Below are 21,021 nucleotides of genomic sequence, written 5' to 3' on the forward strand. Positions count from 1 at the left end.
AGTAAATAACTAGAACTAGGATTTGTACGTGGCGTTGGATTATTTGTTATGTTTCTATTTCTATGGTTACTTCTACACGCAAACAATACTACTGTAGCAGCCACCAGGGAATGATTATGGGCTAGTACTACTAGTAGGTACGTACCTGGCTTAGTTTGGGTAGAATAGAAGAAGGAATGGAAGAAAGCGTGATGATATATAAATAAACTGCTGCTACTACTTTTGTAATTCATGTACTACGAAGCTAGCTAGCTCTACATGCATTGGACATTGAAATAACTGTGCTAACTCATTTTTATCTGAAATTATTAGTACCACTTATTACTTACTACTATTCCTTCAGTTAGCTTTACCCGCAATGGAGGTCTTCAGATTTAATTTGGTCAGTTATTAAAGGGACATTTGCGTCCCAAAATGGGTGTGGTTATGGTGCATAAGCCCAAACTTATGCACCATGCATAAATTTGCTTCTTACACTCACCATATTTATTTCCTACACCAAAAGTCAATCAAAAGTCAGTCCAAGCCCAAAGTCAACCAAAAGTCAACCAAAAGTCATTACTCGCACATCCCCCATATACTACTCAATTACTTGCGCGCCCTCATTTGCTTAGCGCACCCCCCAATTTTTTTTTCCTTTTTTTCCCTAGATTTCTTGTGAGCCCCCCAATTTTTTTTTCCTCCCCTAGATTTTTAGCGCGTCCCCAATTTTTTCCCCTCCTCCAAACTTCTAGCGCACCCCACCCAAATTTCTAGCGCGCCCCCCTTTTCCAATTAAATAATAACTTTTGTTCCTTTGAAGTATATATTATAAAAATCCATTTTTAATTAATTTTCGTCATACACCCCCTCGAAGCCCAACATAATAATGAATGGTTCATGTATATATAAAGCATACTTGTCAAACATACAATTTAATTTTAAGTTTTATCAATCATAATCACAATATAAATAAAATCTCATACATTAATTACATATATATATATATATATATATATATCGATTTTTCTTTACAATAAAAAAATGATCGAATCCATTATCTCATGCATACTATCCAAAATTTTTCCAACTAAACTAACCCTAATTGCTTTATATGATTTTTTGCTTTATTTAGTATGGTTTTGTAAAATGGTTATGTGATGTTTTACTTAATAACAATGGTTTTAGTGTATAACATCTTGGCACTAATGCCCATATGAAACCATTTAACTAAAATAATGATTTCAGTGTATAACGCCATGAAACCATTTAACTAGACTAAAGGTTTCAGTGTATAACATCTTGAAACCAAATAACAAGACTAATGGTTTCAGTGTATAACAGTATGAAACCATTTAACTAAACAAATGGTTTCAGTGTATAACATCTTGAAACCAATTAACAAGACTAATGGTTTCAGTAATAATCAATATTTAAACCATTAAGCCATACTTATGGTTTCAGTAATAATCAATATTTAAAATCATTAAACCATTTAGTGTAAAACCATTTTACAATACAAATGGTTTCAGTGTATAACTATATGAAACAATTTAACCAGCATAATGGTTTTCAGGATTTTTAAAACCATAAAAACACAATATTGATTTCAATAAACACATAAAACCATTTTATAATAAAAATGGTTTCACTTTTTAACTCTCTGAAACCATTTAACCAGCATAATGGTTTCCAGGATTTTTAAAACCATAAAAACACAATATTGATTTCAATAAACACATAAAACCATTTTATAATACAAATGGTTTCACTTTTTAACTCTCTGAAACCATTTAACCAGCATAATGGTTTCCAGAATAATTGTAACGAAAATTCATACTTATGGTTTCACTGTTGTAACGAAAATTTATATTCTCGAGGAAAACATACAACCAGAGAGAGTGACTGGCCTCAAAGGGTCTCAAAATATTCAAATAATTTTGTATAAAATTCTGCGAATTTTTCAAGAAATATTAATATTTTTAATAACATTTCTTCCTCATTTAAATAATTAAAAATAGTTACAGGTGTCCAAAAATTTCCAAAGAGATACCCAAATTTCAAGAAAATTATATATTATTTTTATATAAAACAAAATATAACAAACGGATTTCATAGGACCCACACGCGCCTCCACGCGCCTCAGCTGCGACTGGGCGTAGATGACGCGCACTGTTCATCTCCACCTTCACCCATTTCTGCAATTCGCGGGTCACGCGACCCGGTTTACCGACCCACACGCGAAACCATTAGTCTTGTTAAATGGTTTCAATATGTTAATTCATTAATATTGACTATGAAGGTAAAATAGATTTTTTTAATCCTTAAATTTCAGCAACAAGAGATGTTTCTTGCCATGTTTCCATGGACTCAAGTGCTTATAAAAGCACTTGTTCAAGTAACCACTTATTTGATTAAGCTAAAAATAAAAACATAAAAATTAAGCAAGTAGAGGGGGTGCAGAACGTAAGTCAGGCGGGTGCAGAAAACAAATACAGAAGTCCAGGCCCAAGCCCAGTCCATTTTCAAAAAAAAAAAGTAGAAAGGAAGAAACGATTCCGTGCGGCGCCAGACCATGGCGCGTGATACAGATCTCAGATGTCGGCCTTCTGATCCATCCGATGGCTAGGATTTAACAAATCAAAATAGATCTGAGCCTTTAGATCGTTTTATAATAATCTAACGATCATGACTTAAAATTGGAGGGAGCCAATGACGCGTCGCCACGTCATCGTCTTCAACCTCCACCTTTTCTTCCTCATGAAGAACATAAAGGGAAGCCATGAAAGCTTCAAAATACCTTCATGATCATAACAACAACAACACTAAATCTCAACCGAAAATTACGAGTGGGTATATCATTTTACTCGAAATTTAACGCTGATCATGAATCCATGCTTAGATTTCACAGTGGAGGTATAGATTTTAAAAAACGATTCAATCTTTAAAACCTAAAAAAATTGAAAACACTTATTTGAGCGAAATAAGCAAAATAAACGGTTGGAAAAGCTTGAGGACATGATTTGGAACATGAATCAATTTGAAACTTACTTAGTTTGACTTTTAATTCGAAACTTACTTACTTAGTTTGGGATTTTGAGATGATAACATGTTTCATCAAAATGTCTATGATCGGATGGTTGTGATTAACTTATGCACCATACATAAGATTGACCTTATGCATATTAACTTGTGCCTCCCAAAATATAAGAATTTAACAATCGCCTATTTTTAATATGTACTTTCGCTAATATTTGGTACTTATCGGTAACAAGTGTCCTTCCTTACGAAGGAGTTAAAGAAAAAAAATCCTTTTAAATGAAGATTTAAATTGTATTGAAAGTTACTTTTCTTAGATTTTTAACAACTTAACTGCTTACTTAATTCCTTTCGTCCCTAATTAGGGTCTGTTTGGTAAAAATAAGCTATAAGCTAGCTGATAACTGAAAAACTAGCTTATAGTTGATAGCTGAAAAGCTAGCTTATTGAAATTAAAGTGTTTGGTAAAATTAGCTTTTAAAGTGGTTATTAAATATAAAATTACATAATTGATAGTGGGTAATTTATTTTTTTGAGTGGGTAGTTATTAAATTAAAGGGTAAAAATGGAATAAAGTGTAAAAAGCTATAAGCTCAAATGCTACTTGAAATAGCATCTGAAAAAAAGCTATAAGCTAGTACAAAAAGCTTGTTACCAAACACCTATAATTTTTTGAAACAATAAGCTCATATAATAAGCTATAAGCTAGCTTATTTGTGTTACCAAACACACCCTTATAAGATTTTTCTTAAAAAAAATATAAGGCCATCAACATTTGTAAAAAAAAAATATAAGATCATCAACACATATTTATGTGCATTTATTACTCTTTTTTCAAATATATCTTTATCATACCATCAATTTTTATTTTTTTTTAGCTTTCACCACCAGTTTAATCTAGTTCGGGAGTCCGTTCTAACCTCAAGTAGTTTCAACCCCCTTCTGATTGTAATCAACTAACAATTGAGATCATACCATCAATTTTGTCTTAAAATATAAAAATTCAATAATAAATGCATATAAGACATGTGCTATTATTGTAATAGTTACAACATTTCAGGCAAAATTATTATTCTAACAATTTTTTTTAATATCCGTGATTTTTGTAAACGATTCTTATAATAAAGGACAACAATAACATGCATAAAAGAATTGTCATAATTTTATAACCTCAAATATAAAAACACGCAATTACTCCAATGTTAGTAAATGTATTTTCATTTTACATAAAATAAAAAATTGTGTTTAACTATCTTCAAAAAAAATAATAAATGTAAAAGTTATATTTTTTTACTTATAATAATTAAGATTGAAGACGTAGTATTTACACATTGTTCGTTTTAAGAGAATGTGAAAGGATATGATTGCCCATGAAGAAGTTTCAATTGGAAGGGGACTCTTGGATGCGAACATTCAAGGTTTAAAGTGAGTGAAACACGGGAAATGAGACTCTTGAAATCAGGTAAGATTGAGATGTCAAAAAGTAATATATTTGAAGGCTCAGAGACAAGACAGATAAGAGTGAATGAATCATGTGACGATGCATGATCCACGACAACTTTTAATGGAAACAAATATAGCAAGGCATATGACATTGGAATTCATTTGTAGTTAATGGATTTCAACACTAAATGAGTTCCACTAATGGATTTCATTTGTGTTCACCATATTCTCTATTTATTTATTTTTTTAAATGAAGAGTTACAATTAGAGAGGGAGAAACACCAAAAATAGGCAATGAATTTCACCACAAAATGAGTTTCATCATGATTAAATATTTTAAAAAATAAATTCAAACTTATTTGCATATGCGTTTCTACAAATAAAGCTCCGATACAATTCTTTTGAAAAATGAAGATGATTGTAATTCTACAAAATGAATAGAAATGTGAGTGATAAAATAATAGAAAGAGTGAAATATGGGGTACCTCTTTTTTCTTATGTTAGATGAGATAAAAGAGGAAAGGTATGTTACTTGAAAATTCAAAATAATGAGACATACTCCCTCTGTTCCATATTTATTTATAAGAAAATAAATTAATTTTTCTTGTCTCAAATTATAAGCAAAAGTAATTAACTACAAACACTTGAAAAGCTCAACAAACCAAGAAAAATCGTACTGAAAAGAAGGGAAAAAAAAGTCCCACCACCTCTAAATTGGTGGAAAACTTAACCAATATAAAATAATACTAACATGTAGAGGCAGTTCAAGACCAAATGTCAATTGCACATAATTAACTCTCAATTTTTTTTGTTAGAATGACAACACAAATGATTTTTTCGTCATAATAAAGGCAAAAGATTTAGACCCCTTAAAATATCGGTCTTTGCCAAAAACAATTAACAGTCAATTAAAGAAAATGAAAAAGATTATTAACTTCAGACCAAAGTTGAACAAACAAGGCAATTTAAGATACAACCAAATAGCCTAAGTTAAGTTGAATTCACTCGTTCGACCCAAGACGCAAAGTCTAAACATAATCCATGGACTCCACTCCCCTCAACAACAAAAAAAAAAAAAAACCCATATACTACTAAACCACAACTCCAACATACATATACCTCTCAAGATCACTAAACAAAGAGCCACACCTGCTTCTAAGCCCAACGATAGAAGTCCATCGTCTCGTGCACCTCTACACTTCATTTAAGTTAACCACAACTTCAGGTCAAGATATTAGCGAGACTCAAACTCGAGACCTCTTTAATACATACTCTTCTTTTTACCATCATATCAAATATCTAGAGTTCAACTCTCAATTGAGTTCGTAAATCTAACTACTAACAAATATTAATACCGACAGACTAGACATTTTTGCCGATATTTTGTATTTAAAATTTCACACTAGTATGCATAAATTATTGACGGATGATTTCATCTACGAAAAAATCTGGTCAAAAGAAACTTAATTTTAATTTTGCTAAGTCTATTAATCATTACTCCAAATTGGGCTTTAAATCCTAGTAATTAAGAAAAAAAGGTTTAATAAAAGGAGAACGTTAACTTGTGCCCTTAAGACACATGTTAAGGAAACAAAAATAGAAATTATTAAATACTAATTTGTGCATTTTGACTTTTAAAGCATTAAATTTCTTGTATCATTAAATGTTGAAATTCTATTTTGGTATATCTTAACATGTGCCCTAACCCTTAATAAAAAAACAAAAATCTAGATTGCTACTAACAAAAAAAGAAAAAAGAAAAAAAGAAAAGCAAGAAATGAGAGACTAGAAGGCGAATCATAGTTGCGAAGAGTCGCACACATACAGAGACTAAATCCTCGCAACTGGCGAGGCGTTAAACCCAACCGCTTTCATTCACCAAAATTTCCGATCAGATCTACAAACCCTAATTCTTCACTCTTCAATCGATTAACAGAAAAAACCGATCAATGTCGACTTTTCACGTCGGCGGCAAGGTCGTAGACAGAGTTGATTTGCTTAGGAAGAAACACTGGCCATGGCGCTTAGATATTTGGCCTTTCGCTATTCTATACGGCGCGTGGGCTTCAACTATTGTTCCAAGCCTCGATTTCGTTGATGCTTGTATTGTTTTAGGTGCACTCGCTTCTTTTCACATTCTCGTGTGTCTCTTCACCGCTTGGTCCGTTGATTTCAAATGCTTTGCGTATTATAGCAAGGTGATTTTTCTACATGTGGATTTTCATTGCGTTTGTTGAATTTTAGAACGTTTGTTTATAATTTGGTTGTGTGTAGGTTAAAAATATTGATCAGGCTGATTCGTGCAAGATTACTCCGGCGAAATTTTGCGGTTCTAAAGAAGTTGTGCCGCTCAATTATCGAAAACCAGTAAGTATTTTATGTGTTTTTGATTATTGAGTTGAAATTGAAGTGAGGTTTTTGATTATTTCATGTGTTTTTGTTTATTGAGTTCTTTAATTAGTGTTGTATTGTATTGATGAGATGTGAGAAATGTATTTAGTTGTGAATTTACTAATTGAGAATAGAATTGAAAGGATTAACTCTCAGTTCGCTGGAAGGGTTTATATTTGAACTTACAATCCTGTTTAGAGAGTATTTTGGATCTTATAGTTGCTATAAAGGCAAGTGTATATGGTACACGAGTTTTTGGGATCTTTTTTTGATTCGAATGATTGAAAAAAGATTTGAGATACTAAAGGGTTTAAGGGGAGAAAGCTATTTTGAAATTTCAATGGAGAGATTTATATTGAGTTTATGCATTGAAAAACTTGATAAGGGAACCATAAGATTTTTGCAGCTCATTGTAATGTAAACTGGAAAAAAGTGTTTAAGGTTACAGCTCATTGTGTTTATGGTTGGTAATGTATAGTTACATGCCAGTAATCTGTCTCACCTATTGCTGCCCTGGCTATTGTTTTTGTTTGATTTGGAGCAATTTTTCATTTCCAATTTAGAGTTTTTGAGTAAATCGGGGAACGTTTTTTTCTCTTACTTTTGGCAGTTTGAAATACATGCATTGACTGGTTGCCTGTTGTTTGGGAAGGAAAGCCATATTCATTTTCAAGGACAATTTATTTTTGCTACCTCTTTTATTGGATAAAGCAATCTTTGCTTCTTAGTGTTGCTACGATACATGCAGCTCTATACAGTTATCCAGGCAGATTGGCATATTTGATAATTTTGTGTGTTTGTTTTTTCTTTCTTTATGTTTTTTGGTTTTTTGTTTATGTATAATCTTTGCTTAATTTTATGTTTGAAATTTATCTTTTGATTATATATTCTTATTTGATGATGCACATTGTGCATAATTGTGGTGCCATTTTGTCATAGGGCCGGATACCAAGTTTTCAAAAAAATTGTGGTGCCATTCGTTGATAATTTTAAACTAATTGTATTGTTATCCCATGTAATCTCGCGCTTTGATACTGTTCTCCCACTTTTGCCAGCTGTTTCTTTGCTTACATGTTCTTTCACTGTCTTACTGACTCTGTTTTGTTGAGTTTTTTTCTTCTTGTTTTGTTCTGTATTCAAAGGTTCTTGCTTTGGTTGTCTACCATGGTTAAGTATTTGGCTACTATTTGCTTGTTCAGTCTGCAGGTTCTTCATTAGCAGTGGATCTGGAAGAGGTTTACTTTGATTTTAGAAAACAATGTTTTGTTTATTCAAAGGAGAAGGGGACTTTTTGCAAACTTTCTTACCCTACCAAGGAAACATTTCAATATTATGTCAAGAGTACTGGTCATGGCTCCGAAGCCAAAGTTCTTGCTGCTACTGAGAAATGGGGGCGGAATGTGTGGGTTTCCTTTATCTTTGATCATCATCATCATCATCATCATTAATTCTTTTATATGCATCTATTTCCCTTCAGTACTGAATTTTTTTTGTTGTGAAATTATAATGTGTTTTTGAAATTTTGTGCTTATATAATATTTCTGAATTAGACATATCTTAGATGCAACCACCTACTTTGGTATTTGTGATGATTATTCGTTCCTTCTGTTTTTCTCAAAACAATGTGCTTTCTCATTTGGTCTATCAGGGTTATGCTTTAGTTTTGATCTCTAATGTTTTCCTTGTTTATCTTCTAGATTTGATTATCCTCAACCAACATTTCAGAAATTGATGAAAGAGCACTGCATGGAACCTTTTTTCGTATTTCAGGTAAATCTTTGACGTTCTTTTTCTCTCTTAACTGTGTTTGGTCATCATTCTAACTTTTGATCTGAACTGGGTCTTGCTTATATTATGATCAGGTTTTCTGTGTTGGTCTCTGGTGTTTGGATGAATATTGGTATTATAGTTTGTTTACTCTATTTATGCTGTTTATGTTTGAGTCAACCATGGCAAAAAGTCGGTTGAGGACTCTGACTGAGTTAAGACGTGTTAGAGTGGATAATCAGATCGTAATGGTTCATCGTTGTGGCAAGTATGTTATCTCATCATTAGCAAGCTCATATTTAGGTTTAAAGCAGTGCAATTTAATGTTTTCTTGTATATTGTCTTGATTATAGGTGGGTAAAAATCTCTGGTACAGACCTTTTGCCTGGAGATGTTGTTTCTATAGGCCGCTCTTCTGGTCAGAATGGAGAGGAAAAATCTGTACCTGCAGACATGCTTATTTTGGCTGGAAGTGCAATTGTGAATGAAGCTATTCTCACAGGCGAGTCTACTCCTCAATGGAAGGTGTTTCTCTTTTCTGAACTAATTGCTAAGATACTCAAATATTGTATAAGCAGTAATGAATATGTGATGCTTAAAAATTTTACGGGGCAGGGGGAGGGGTATATATTTTATTGGAACTTTGAGTAGATGAATTTATGTTGATTGCAAGTTTTTCTATCATTTTTTTTTGCCGGGTTGGACATTGTTAACCTTGGTTGTTTGTTGAGTACCTTCTGGCTATTAGTAATGGTTTAACTAATATGATGCAACATTTTTCTTCAAATGTGACACGTGTTTTTTCTGTCTAGAAGCAACTGTATTGTTTTTTCCCCCATCCAGCTTAGCGTCTAGTTTAGACAGATATGATGAAACATTTTGCTGAATATTTGTTTGACCTTTACTCTCTGCTGGTCTCTAATTGTGCCATGCTATTTTTTTTGCCTTCTGTCATTCTTTATTTACTATATGCCTACTGCATTGTGATTCGATCGCCATATGATTTAAATAAAACATACAATTTTATTTCATTTTTTCTTTCCAAAATTTAAATTTTAGTTGCATGTCTATGTTTACTCGTGTTATGTGCATTTAACTATGTCTGATTGTGTGAATTCGCTATCATCCCTGGACCTCTCTTTCTCATGAAAATTAGTAAGTCTGGAATAGGACATCTTCAATCTTTCTTATAGTTGTCTGGCTGGCATATCCGAATACATCTCTGATAAGCCCATGGGTATCCAAGACTTTTATGTCAGAGTTACTCTGGGTGATTCTCATTTAGATCTCGTCATCCTTTTAGATTTCTATCGCGGGTAGAGGTATGGAGGAGAAGTTGTCAGCAAAGCGAGATAAAACCCATGTTTTATTTGGTGGAACTAAAATATTGCAGCACTCTCCAGATAAGGTTATTTCAGGCTGAATATATACACACACACACACACACACACACACACATATTTCCATTTACTGTTGAGCTCGTTTTCATGTTTCTTATCCTTTTTGTTTTTAACAATCTTGCTGGAGTCAGACCTTTCCTCTAAAAACACCTGATGGTGGCTGCTTGGCTGTTGTCCTGCGAACGGGGTTTGAAACAAGTCAAGGAAAGTTGATGCGAACAATCTTATTCTCTACAGAAAGGGTAAATTGATATAGTCTTTATTAATCCCCAAAATATATTTTCGGCCCCTCATTTTGATGAATTCCCCCCCCCCCCCCCTGCTTTTGGGTTTGACTAATCGTAGGTGACTGCTAATAGCTGGGAAAGTGGATTGTTCATTTTATTCTTGGTTGTATTTGCTTTAATTGCGGCAGGTTATGTGCTTATTAAGGTAATGCTTTCATACCGATGAATGGTAAATATGTGGCTTGGTTTTGATAGTGACTTGTAATCTGACTTGGTAAAATTTAAATGATATATGCTACAGGGGCTAGAAGACCCCACAAGGAGCAAGTATAAACTTATACTAAGTTGTTCTCTTATTGTTACTTCTGTGATACCTCCCGAGCTACCAATGGAATTATCAATAGCTGTTAATACTTCTCTGATTGCACTGGCTCGCCGTGGAATTTTTTGCACAGAACCTTTCCGGATACCATTTGCTGGGAAGGTACCTGGAGGTTTACTGTTTTTACTATTGTGCTCTCTTTTCTTTGTAATATATAAATCATTTACTGACATTGGTTTTTATTGAACTTCCTACCTTGCCTATAGGTTGATATATGTTGTTTTGACAAGACTGGGACACTTACATCTGATGATATGGTATGCCCACATAAGACTTGGTATTGATTTATCATCTTAGACCATGTTCTGCAATATAATGCCTTTATTCCCATTTAATAGGAATTTTCTGGAGTTGTTGGCTTGACAGAAACTACAGATTTGGAATCTGACATGAGTAGAGTGCCTATACGAACACTAGAAATCCTGGCTTCTTGCCATGCATTGGTATTTGTTGAGAATAAACTGGTATGACTCTCTTATTTCTGTGACTGTTAATTTGAGTTTTAGTTTTCGGACCTTGTTATGCTGTTGAACATGAATTCAGTAACATGGCAAAGTTCAATATTTTCCCTCAACTTTGTTGCTCCTGAATTCATTGTTGTATAGTTTATAGTTTTTTGTAATGTAGATTTGTGAAAGAAACTTAGTGAGACTGAGTTTAACATTTTAGATCATAGACGTGTGACTCACAAGGTTCTTGATTAATTGATGTAAGGCCTGATAACATTATATCCAAGGGAGAAGAATATCATTATTGGTTTTCAATTGAATCAATGGGCAAGTTCACATGTCTTGTATGCCTCTATTTATTATAATGCGATAGGGAACTGACACTTGGGTTTTAGATATGGAAGTAGGGAAGAGAAGTTTTGAAGGCTTTGAAGTTTAGCTATGGTTTTGATTCAAAAGACTAATGAGATTTATTTATATCAATACCAGAAATAGACTCCTAATCTTAACTAAATAAGGAAACAATCATGGTAGTTACTTACTAGACTCCTAATGCTACTTAAACTTAAATAAGGAAGTAAATCACAAAATATTAAGAAACATAGAAACCAATTCTAAGAGATGATCTAAGATATCTAATTGATTGTTGTTTTAAAAACTGGACGGGAGATCGAATCAGTGAGACCTGCGGGCCATGGTTTAATCAGTTCAACTGGCATGGACCACAGTTGAACTGGATAATAATAAATAGATAACTATAGTGCAAAACTTCATTGCAAATATATACATATTATAATTGATGAATTCATCAAATTCACAAACAAATACATAAAATAAATAAGTTCACAAATTAAAAAGAAGGATGTTTTACATTTTGTGCAACATCTCCATGCTGTTGTTTGTAACTTTGTTTCATATGCGCCACTTTTCCCGCTGTGTATCATCTCATCAATGCCAACAACCTATTTTTCATGCTCCACCTTTGCTATTATTTGTTGATACTATCATATTATAAATCCCTTAATATCCCACAGGTTGGAGATCCTCTTGAGAAGGCTGCACTTAAAGGAATCGATTGGAGTTATAAATCTGATGAGAAGGCCATTCCTAAAAGGTGAATATTTTTCTGCTTAAGTATCTTAATTCCACATGTCTTATCTGTTGATTCAGCTGATGTGAATTTTTTTTGTTGATGATGATTTTTGGTATTTGAGCTCATTTACATTGATTGTTGCTCATCACAGCCAACAAACTGTTTACATTCCAGTGTTCCTGTTGCCAAAACTAGAAAATATAATGAGAAAGCAAAGAATATTTGACTACTGGGGACATGTTATGTTACTATATGTTTGTGTATATATTTGTAGTCAGTCGTGGCTGCTATAGCCCTGTATAGTAGCGTAGTTAGAAGCCCATAGGTGCTACACAGAACTGTATAGTGTTGTAGTTTTGAGTAGTGGCCGTAGTGACACAAGTAAGCAGCAGCCACTACACGGAAGCCCTACTGCAAAAATCCAATTACGCCCTCAATTTGGCCCGAAAATCAGAATACCCTCGTTTTTTCTTCTTCCGAACAGCCAAACACCAACTCTTCTCCTTGGGCCTGAAAGAATTAGGAACTAAGCTGTCCCTATAGAGGCACAACCCATCAAGACAGAGGAGGGGGAGGTTGCAGAACAAATAAAGTCTAGTAGTGATGAGAGTGAACAAGATGATGAGGAATAGCTTGGAGATGGTGATTGCGTTCCATTCAAGGAATCACTTGTATTTATTTTGAATGCTTAGTAGACATATTTTAAGTCTTGGAGGCTGGAGTCTCAAACATATTTGTTTTAAATTGGGTTTTTATATTGGTAACAATGAATTTGATTATTAGTTGTGGATACATCTTTAATTTTGTGTTTTTTATTCTATTTATGAGCTTTTACGTGTATGGTTTAAATTTCTTGTTTTGTTAATGATAAATTTCATGTTTTGTTTCCCTAATTATACCGTAACAACCATACTGGTGCCCACCACATCACCATAGCGTTTTGGGGGGTTGGATGCAATGATATGCTATTCAATATCGACTTCACAACTATCTTGTTTGTAGTTTGAATCATAGTTATCACTATCCTACGTATCTCAATTCAATATAAAAGTGAACCCAATCTATGCGAATCTCATGTGACATGAATTTCATCTTGAATTGTGATTATTATGATGAGTATGATACACTATTCAATATTGACTTCACAACTATCATGTTTGTAGTTTGAATCATAGTTATCACTATCTTACGTATCTCAATTCAATGTAAAACTGAACCCAATCTATATGAATCTCATGTACATGAATTTCATCTTCAATTGCGAATCCTAATTCATTAATGAATCACAACCTGAACTTAGCGTCCACTTTGTTTTTGTAAACCTTGTATAGCTAACTTTTTTCTTTTGTCATTTAGTTTACGACTTGAATATTGAATTATTTGGAGGTTTGTATATGATATGTCAACATATTTTTTGCTATGTATCTTGTTTTGTTTTTACTTAAAAATGTCATTTTTATTGATCATGTATCTTACGATTCATAATAAGATTTGATCCACGATTCAGAAAATTTGTTTACTGATTTAACATTTGAATGCTGATTGGATAACCATGGTTTGAATGCTTTTGTTTATTCCTTTTCCCCCTTGATTATTTTTCCAAATTTGTTTTCTTTTACAGCTCAGCTCTCTCTGTGCCATCTTTGTTTTTTAATGATTTTGTTATCAAATTTCAGGGGAAATGGCCATCCTGTCCAAATTGTTCAGCGGTATCATTTTGCATCTCACTTAAAACGAATGGCAGTTGTTGTTCGTATTCAGGAAGAATTTTTTGCATTTGTGAAGGTTTGTTGCATTCTAATTGTCCTGAATAGAAATGTGCAATTTTTAGAAATAACACTTTGTGATAGCGTTTATTTCTGGGGTTATGAAATGTTCAACAATACAAGTCCACGCTGGGAATGAAAATAAACAGTATAAAATACCCATGTCTGATGTGGGTCAAGAATTCAGGACTAGCATATTTTATGTTGTTAACTTGTTGAAAAGCAACAGAAGAGAAAATCTGAGAAACGCTTAGAAAATGCAGAGAAGGTTCTGAGAACTGGATCTGATTGTTTTTTTCATTGTTATTTAAATTTACAGAGGGGTAATACGTTTATAGTTGTCAGCAAAATGTATAACAAAAATCCATTTATACGAATTTGGCAGTTGCAGTTATACAGTTTCATAGCTGCTGTGAGCTGTACAGCATCCATAGGACCTACACACAACTAAGACACATACTCTACTAGCTTACTCTAAACATAACTTCAAATATAATTTTTTTGTCATTATTGATGTGCTCTTGTAAGTAAGGTGGTTCTGTTATGTTTGAATGTATTGAACACAATCCGAGTTCTTCAAAAGCTTTTTCTATTAAATTCTTGCATGTTTGAAGTTTTTCTGTTGGCTCTTATGCTATGGTTTCCTTAAATTTATGCCGTGTGGCCCAATGTCTATTGTTCTTCTAGAGTAGTACAATGATATCTACCCATTGGCTTATAGTTTAAACATACATCATTATTTTGTTTGAAGAATTCAATTAGAGGTGAGAGGTGTTAATCCCAACTTTATTACCACGTAGATGGCCAAGATTGATGTACTTTAGGTTAATCTTGTCCACACATATAATATTAATTGGTAAGATTAGCTTTGTATTTTACACTCACCTGATATTTTGTTTGTAGAATTCAATTAGAGGTGAGAGGTGTTAATCCCAATTTAGATAATATACATTATGCACTTTTATCACATTCCTCAATATAGGTTGATGCTTTTCTAATTATTTTTTTTAACTTTTTGATAAAAAAAACAAAAGAAAATTTAAGTTCTAAAAAAATAAAATAGTGTTCCCTTGTTGGACTTTAACATTTTATTGTTTCTTCTGTCACATTAGAATTGATTATATTTAAATGTATTGACTCTAGTCTGAATAAAAGGTCAACATGGTGCTGTAAAGCTCCTGCCACATTAGGGTCCAGGTAAAGGTGGGGGATCCATTATGGGTCCATTTTTCCCTCACTAGTTATGCATTTGAAGTTTGAAGCGTGTTACCTAGTTTTCTAATAGAATTATCACCTACACATATTTAGTGTTTTAAGTAGCGGTAACTGATTTACTGTGGTATTTTCCTTTTTGATTCTCTCTTAGCATTTTTCTTTTACCTTATATTTCAGGGTGCCCCAGAAATTATACAAGATAGGCTCATTAATGTACCTCCAGCATATGTTGAGACCTACAAAAGATATACACGTCAAGGGTCTCGTGTTCTTGCTCTGGCTCACAAGTCTCTTCCTGACATGACAGTAAGAACATTAGGGGTTCGGCAATGTGCTTTATGAACTTTTTTCTATGATATATTTCAAATTATGCAAAGGGAAACTGGAAAGATCACAGCGTAATTCCAAAGTGAACAAACTGTTGGTTGGGAACATTTTCAATTTGTTTTTCTGATTTAATTTCTATTGACAATTTTGTGTAGTTTGTTTGACATACTTATTTAATTTACCTGTCGTATCATTTCAATGATCTTGGATCCTAAATTCAAGTGTAATTAAGAGAACCAGATCTTCATTTGTAGAATGCTTGGTTTCCTTCCCCTACCATTTGTGGGATCATAAAATTAATTAAAGTTTCACCCATTTGCTTCTTTTGGACTGTCACTTATCATTTGTTAACTGCTTGAAGGTCAGTGAAGCTAGAAGCTTGGATAGGGATATGGTGGAGAGTGAACTTACTTTTGCTGGTTTTGTGGTAATCGATAATCTTCCTCCTCCTAACATGAAACTTATGTAAATCTATACAATTTCCGTCTTCATTGACTTGATGCTAAAAGTTGTCATTATGTTGATTTTAGGTGTTTAATTGTCCCATAAGATCAGATTCTGCTACTGTTTTAGCTGGATTGAAAGAATCTTCACATGACTTGGTAAGTGTGGCATTTGATTTGACTTCTCTTGTAAAAACAAACAATAGAACCTTTTAGATTGGAAAATAAATTGGAAAACAATTTATCTTACAAGAGCTAGAACTCTTTAGATTGCAAAATAATTTATCTTACAAGAGCTAGAAACACCAGCCTTTGGGTGGTGGGGGCAGTGTGGGGGATTGAACAGAAAACCCTACTTATTTTCTTATGACCTCTGGGTCGTGTTTTTACCAAGTGATAAATTCATAGTAGGAGTTATGCTTTAATTTGAGTGCGTTCAGTATTGTGAGTTTAACATTGTTACTCACTACCAGGAGTTTAACCAAAAAGTGAATCCCTTTATGTCAAAATTACTTTACCATGCATGACAGTGTAATATTATTTAAGAGAATATTTTATAAATGATGTACAAGTCATGTTAATAGAAGATTATAATTATGTCGCATTTGTCGTAATCATTTTTTTGGGGTTATACTTATAGACCGATCTTGCAGTTCAACTAGTGACCCACTGGTTCAATCATTGACCCACTATTTTGATGGTTCGATGACTTGTCCGAGTTTAAAATTACTGAATAAATGAATTACCTTTGAGACAGGGCTTTATGACGTCGTTTGATTCATGAAGCCATTCTTATCTAGTGGGATAAGATTTGGCTATTATATTGTTGCTGTTGTTCAACCACCCCAGTTCAACATATTGCTAAGGTTTTTTCTGCTGTACAGTCCACCATTGTTGATAAAGCTATACTTCTTTGTACAGCTACTTTGTGCTGTCTTCAGAGATTACAGTTGTTAAATTATATTCCCATGGTTGGTTCAGGTTTAAAAAATATATATTTTTGGGCATTATGGATTCCCTTGAATATTTTGTTCATGTTTTCTCTCGTTTTATTCCCATCATAGAGTGGTGGGAATCATAATAGAAACCACATTAAAACCTAACCAACTGTAACTTCCCATTTTCTACCACATATTTCTGTTATTTTATTTAATTTTTTTAAAAAAATCAACTAAATTGGTTTTGAGCAGTCGTAAGAGTATCATGTAATTACCAAACATACTTGTAGATTGTACTTGGGAATAATATTTCTGAGAATAAAATTCCTGGGAGTAATGATTCTATAGTTTGACACAGATGCTCCCTTTAATAGCATTATAGCAAACCATCTTTCCTCAATTTTGGGGGTGGGTGTTGGGAAAGGATAAAGGGTTTTGGGATCCTGTTTAACTAATAAGAACAACTAATTGACCAACATCTTTTTGGGCTAAATTGATAGGTGATGATTACTGGTGACCAAGCTTTGACGGCCTGTCATGTCGCTAGCCAAGTTAATATTATATCAAAACCAACATTAATCCTTAGTCCAGCAAGTAATGGTGAAGGATATAATTGGGTGTCCCCTGATGAGCGTGAGAACATTCCCTACAGGTAATTTTAAATTTTGTTTTATCTGGTTGTGCTATCTTATATATGTGATTGTTCTTTACTATGTCTTATTTACTTTGGTAAGCTGCTGTTGAGTGTACGATGTTAAGATGATCTTCCTACTCCTTAATGCTTCCGACCGAACTCTTTTCTGCTGTTGTTTCTGTTTTTTTTTTCTTTCTTTTTTCGTTTCTTATATTTATAGACTGATCATAGGTATACTTATACTCTGTTTTAGTGGGAAAGAGGTAGAATTTTTGTCAGAGACTCATGATCTATGTGTTGGCGGTGATTGCTTTGAGATGTTGCAACAGACATCAGCTCATCTTCTAGTCATTCCTTATGTGAAGGTTTTGATTGATGCTTAAACTTAAACTAAAGATTAGAACTGGGCATTTTGAACTGCATTTATCAATAACAGTCAAACTCTGGTCTCAGGTTTTTGCTCGAGTTGCTCCTGATCAAAAGGAACTTATCTTGACCACTTTCAAAACAGTGGGACGGGTAACATTGATGTGTGGGGATGGAACCAATGATGTTGGAGCTCTGAAACAGGTATTTAGTGTTTATGAAATCATGTTAATATTCAATAGAACAATATTTTTCCTGAATGTTAGAAAAATAAATACTCCCTTTGGCCCATAATAATTTGTCACATTTGCAAAAAAAAATTGTCCCAAAAAGATTTTCACTTTTGATTTCCAATGTAACTTAAATAGTTTTTTTTCTTCTTCAATTGTACCCTCTAATTAATAAAACTTACACCACTTCCAAGTTATTATTCTCCACTTTGCATTTATTGTAACGAGATGCACCTATAATTGACAAGCGTAGACTAGTAAAATTATCATTCTCTTTCTTTCATTTGTCATATTTTCTTAATTTGTGTGAAGTGGTAAATTGTGACAAATGTTATGGGACAGAGGGAGTAATTTCAATCTGTTTTTAATTTACAATATACAAAATTGTTAAGGAACCTTTCTGGTATCCTTATTTACTTTGGGTCTGTTTGGTAAAAATAAGCTATAAGCTAGCTGATAGCTGATAAGTTAGCTGATAGCTGAAAAGCTAGCTTATAGCTGATAGCTGAAAAGCTAGCTAATTGAAATTAAAGTGTTTGGTAAAATTAGCTTTTGAAGTGGTTAATAAATATAAAATGACATAATTGATAGTGGGTAGTTTATTTTTTAGAGTGGGTAGTTATTAAATTAAAGGGTAAAAATGGAATAAAGTGTAAAAAGCTATAAGCTATAAGCTCAAACGCTACTTGAAATAGCATCCGGAAAAAAGCTATAAGCTAGTAAAAAAAGCTTGTTACCAAACACCTCTAATTTTTTGAAACAAGCTTATAAGCTCATAGAATAAGCTATAAGCTAGCTTATTTGTGTTACCAAACACACCCTTTGTCCAGTGGAAAATATTGTTATAAAATTGTCCTATTGCATTTAGATGATCTGTTGGCAATATTTTTTGTTAATAGCCATGCAATTCTTTAGAGTTTTCATGTTTGTAATGAAAAACATTTGAATCTGATTTTCTAATATGACTGGTATTTAATCTGTGGCTCTGCTGGTATTTAATCTGTTTTATTTTACCATTTTGTATATTGTGTGTTTCTTTTACCTAGAGTATAGGGTGCAGGACTGGAGACTAACTTCTCTGATTTAGGCCCATGTAGGAGTTGCTCTTCTGAATGCAATACCTCCAACTCAAGGTGGAAAGTCCTCTTCAGAAGCATCTGGGGAAGACAGTTCAAAATCTGCTAAGCAAAATAAATCATCTAAGCCTGCGCTGGAAACATCTGGAAAGACGATTATCCCACATGGAGAAGGCACATCAAGAGCCAGAGGTGCTTCACAATTAGACTCTGCCAGCATTCAAAGAGCCAGAGTTGCTATACCATCAGACTCCACCAGCAATTCATCTGGTAACCGTCATCTAACTGCTGCTGAGAATCAAAGACAGAGGCTTCAGAGGATGATGGATGAGCTTAACGAGGAAGGAGATGGCCGAGCACCCATTGTGAAGCTTGGTGATGCCTCGATGGCATCCCCATTCACTGCTAAGCATGCATCTGTTGCTCCCACCACTGACATAATTCGACAAGGCCGAAGTACCCTAGTGACAACCCTCCAGATGTTTAAAATTCTTGGCCTCAACTGCCTTTCTACTGCATATGTGTTGAGTGTTATGTATCTGGATGGTGTCAAGCTAGGTGATGTACAAGCCACAATAAGTGGTGTATTCACTGCTGCATTTTTCCTCTTTATCTCACATGCACGCCCTCTTCCCACTCTCTCAGCTGAACGTCCCCACCCCAACATCTTCTGTGCTTATGTCTTGCTTTCCCTCTTGGGACAATTTACTGTTCACCTGTTTTTTCTGATATCATCTGTCAAAGCAGCTGAAAAATACATGCCAGAGGAATGTATTGAACCAGATGCAGGTTTTCATCCCAACCTGGTTAATACCGTTTCCTACATGGTGAGCATGATGATCCAGGTGGCCACATTTGCTGTAAACTATATGGGCCATCCCTTCAACCAAAGTATTTCTGAAAACAGGCCATTCATGTATGCCCTCGTTGCTGCTGTTGGTTTCTTTACTGTGATAACATCCGATATCTTCAGGGATTTGAATGACTGGTTGAAGTTGGTGCCGTTGCCAGTGGGTTTGAGGAATAATCTATTGATTTGGGCTTTTCAAATGTTTTTTGTATGCTATTCATGGGAGAGAATGTTGAGGTGGGCCTTTCCCGGTAAAGTCCCAGCTTGGAAGAGGCGACAACAGGTTGCTGTATCTACTTTAGAAAAGAAGAAAGAGCTCTAAGTAGTTTAAGAGATGTGATGAAGAAGACTGACAATGGGCGGTGCAGTGATGACATGCGGCCTTCAACTTGTGAACCAATTTGCAGAGATGCATGTGTAATGAATTTTTGTTATAGGGTTTTTTCTTTCTAGTTCTTTTCCCATTGATTGGTGGGGGATTTATCTAATGTTAAATCATTTTTGGGAGAAATGTGAGTTTTAGATCACGTGCCCTACGAATTATAGAATATGTTTTTCTTAGTTTTTATTATTTCAAATATTACAATTCATTCTACTCGACCTCTTATCTTGGCAAAATGAAATCTGTATTATGTTAGGAATTCGTTTCTATAAGAATTAAATATACATTTGGTCTCAAGAAATCTACAAATTATGAGTTTGATTCGTACTCACATCTGGCATCATCTTACCATGATTACAAATGTATGCTAAAACAATCTAACACCAAGTCCATTTGAAGATAGTGTAATCAATTAATTAATGGATAAGCTTTTAGGTTGGAGTATTTTTAAGATTTTATTTATTTATTTATTTACATATTGGACCTCGGAGACGTTATCAATGATTGCCAATACATTCATAGTACACATTTTAGAATTTCCCAATTGAGTTTTTGAGGAGAAAAGTTAATGAGGTCGCTCATGTATTAGTAAATGTGGGTCTGCCTTCTGATAGTTTCCTTTTA

At 33.7% G+C, this 21,021-nt stretch overlaps 1 protein-coding gene across 1 annotated transcript; it reads left to right on the forward strand.

Annotated features, from left to right (window-relative positions):
- Positions 1-6,182: 6,182 nt before the first annotated feature.
- On the forward strand, positions 6,183-20,610 carry LOC123917931 (probable manganese-transporting ATPase PDR2). Its single transcript, XM_045969842.1, has 21 exons — positions 6,183-6,659; positions 6,736-6,828; positions 8,052-8,254; positions 8,550-8,622; positions 8,715-8,887; positions 8,973-9,144; positions 9,923-10,027; positions 10,151-10,261; positions 10,365-10,451; positions 10,548-10,730; positions 10,835-10,885; positions 10,967-11,092; positions 12,112-12,191; positions 13,847-13,955; positions 15,329-15,457; positions 15,840-15,905; positions 16,009-16,080; positions 17,360-17,511; positions 17,747-17,858; positions 17,947-18,063; positions 19,177-20,610. Exons 1-21 carry the CDS (start codon positions 6,411-6,413, stop codon positions 20,335-20,337), a joined length of 3,624 nt encoding a protein of 1,207 aa, XP_045825798.1. The 5' UTR covers positions 6,183-6,410; the 3' UTR covers positions 20,338-20,610.
- The last annotated feature ends 411 nt before the right edge of the window (positions 20,611-21,021 follow it).

Source organism: Trifolium pratense, linkage group LG3, assembly GCF_020283565.1.
Source record: "Trifolium pratense cultivar HEN17-A07 linkage group LG3, ARS_RC_1.1, whole genome shotgun sequence".
Lineage (NCBI taxonomy): Eukaryota > Viridiplantae > Streptophyta > Magnoliopsida > Fabales > Fabaceae > Trifolium > Trifolium pratense.

Coding starts and splice junctions, on each gene's coding strand:
- LOC123917931 (XM_045969842.1), top strand. CDS start 6,411: ATGTCGACTTTTCACGTCGGCGGCAAGGTCGTAGACAGAGTTGATTTG. Junction 10,886..10,966: donor CACTTACATCTGATGATATG/GTATGCCCACAT, acceptor CCCATTTAATAG/GAATTTTCTGGAGTTGTTGG. Junction 17,512..17,746: donor CGTGAGAACATTCCCTACAG/GTAATTTTAAAT, acceptor ACTCTGTTTTAG/TGGGAAAGAGGTAGAATTTT.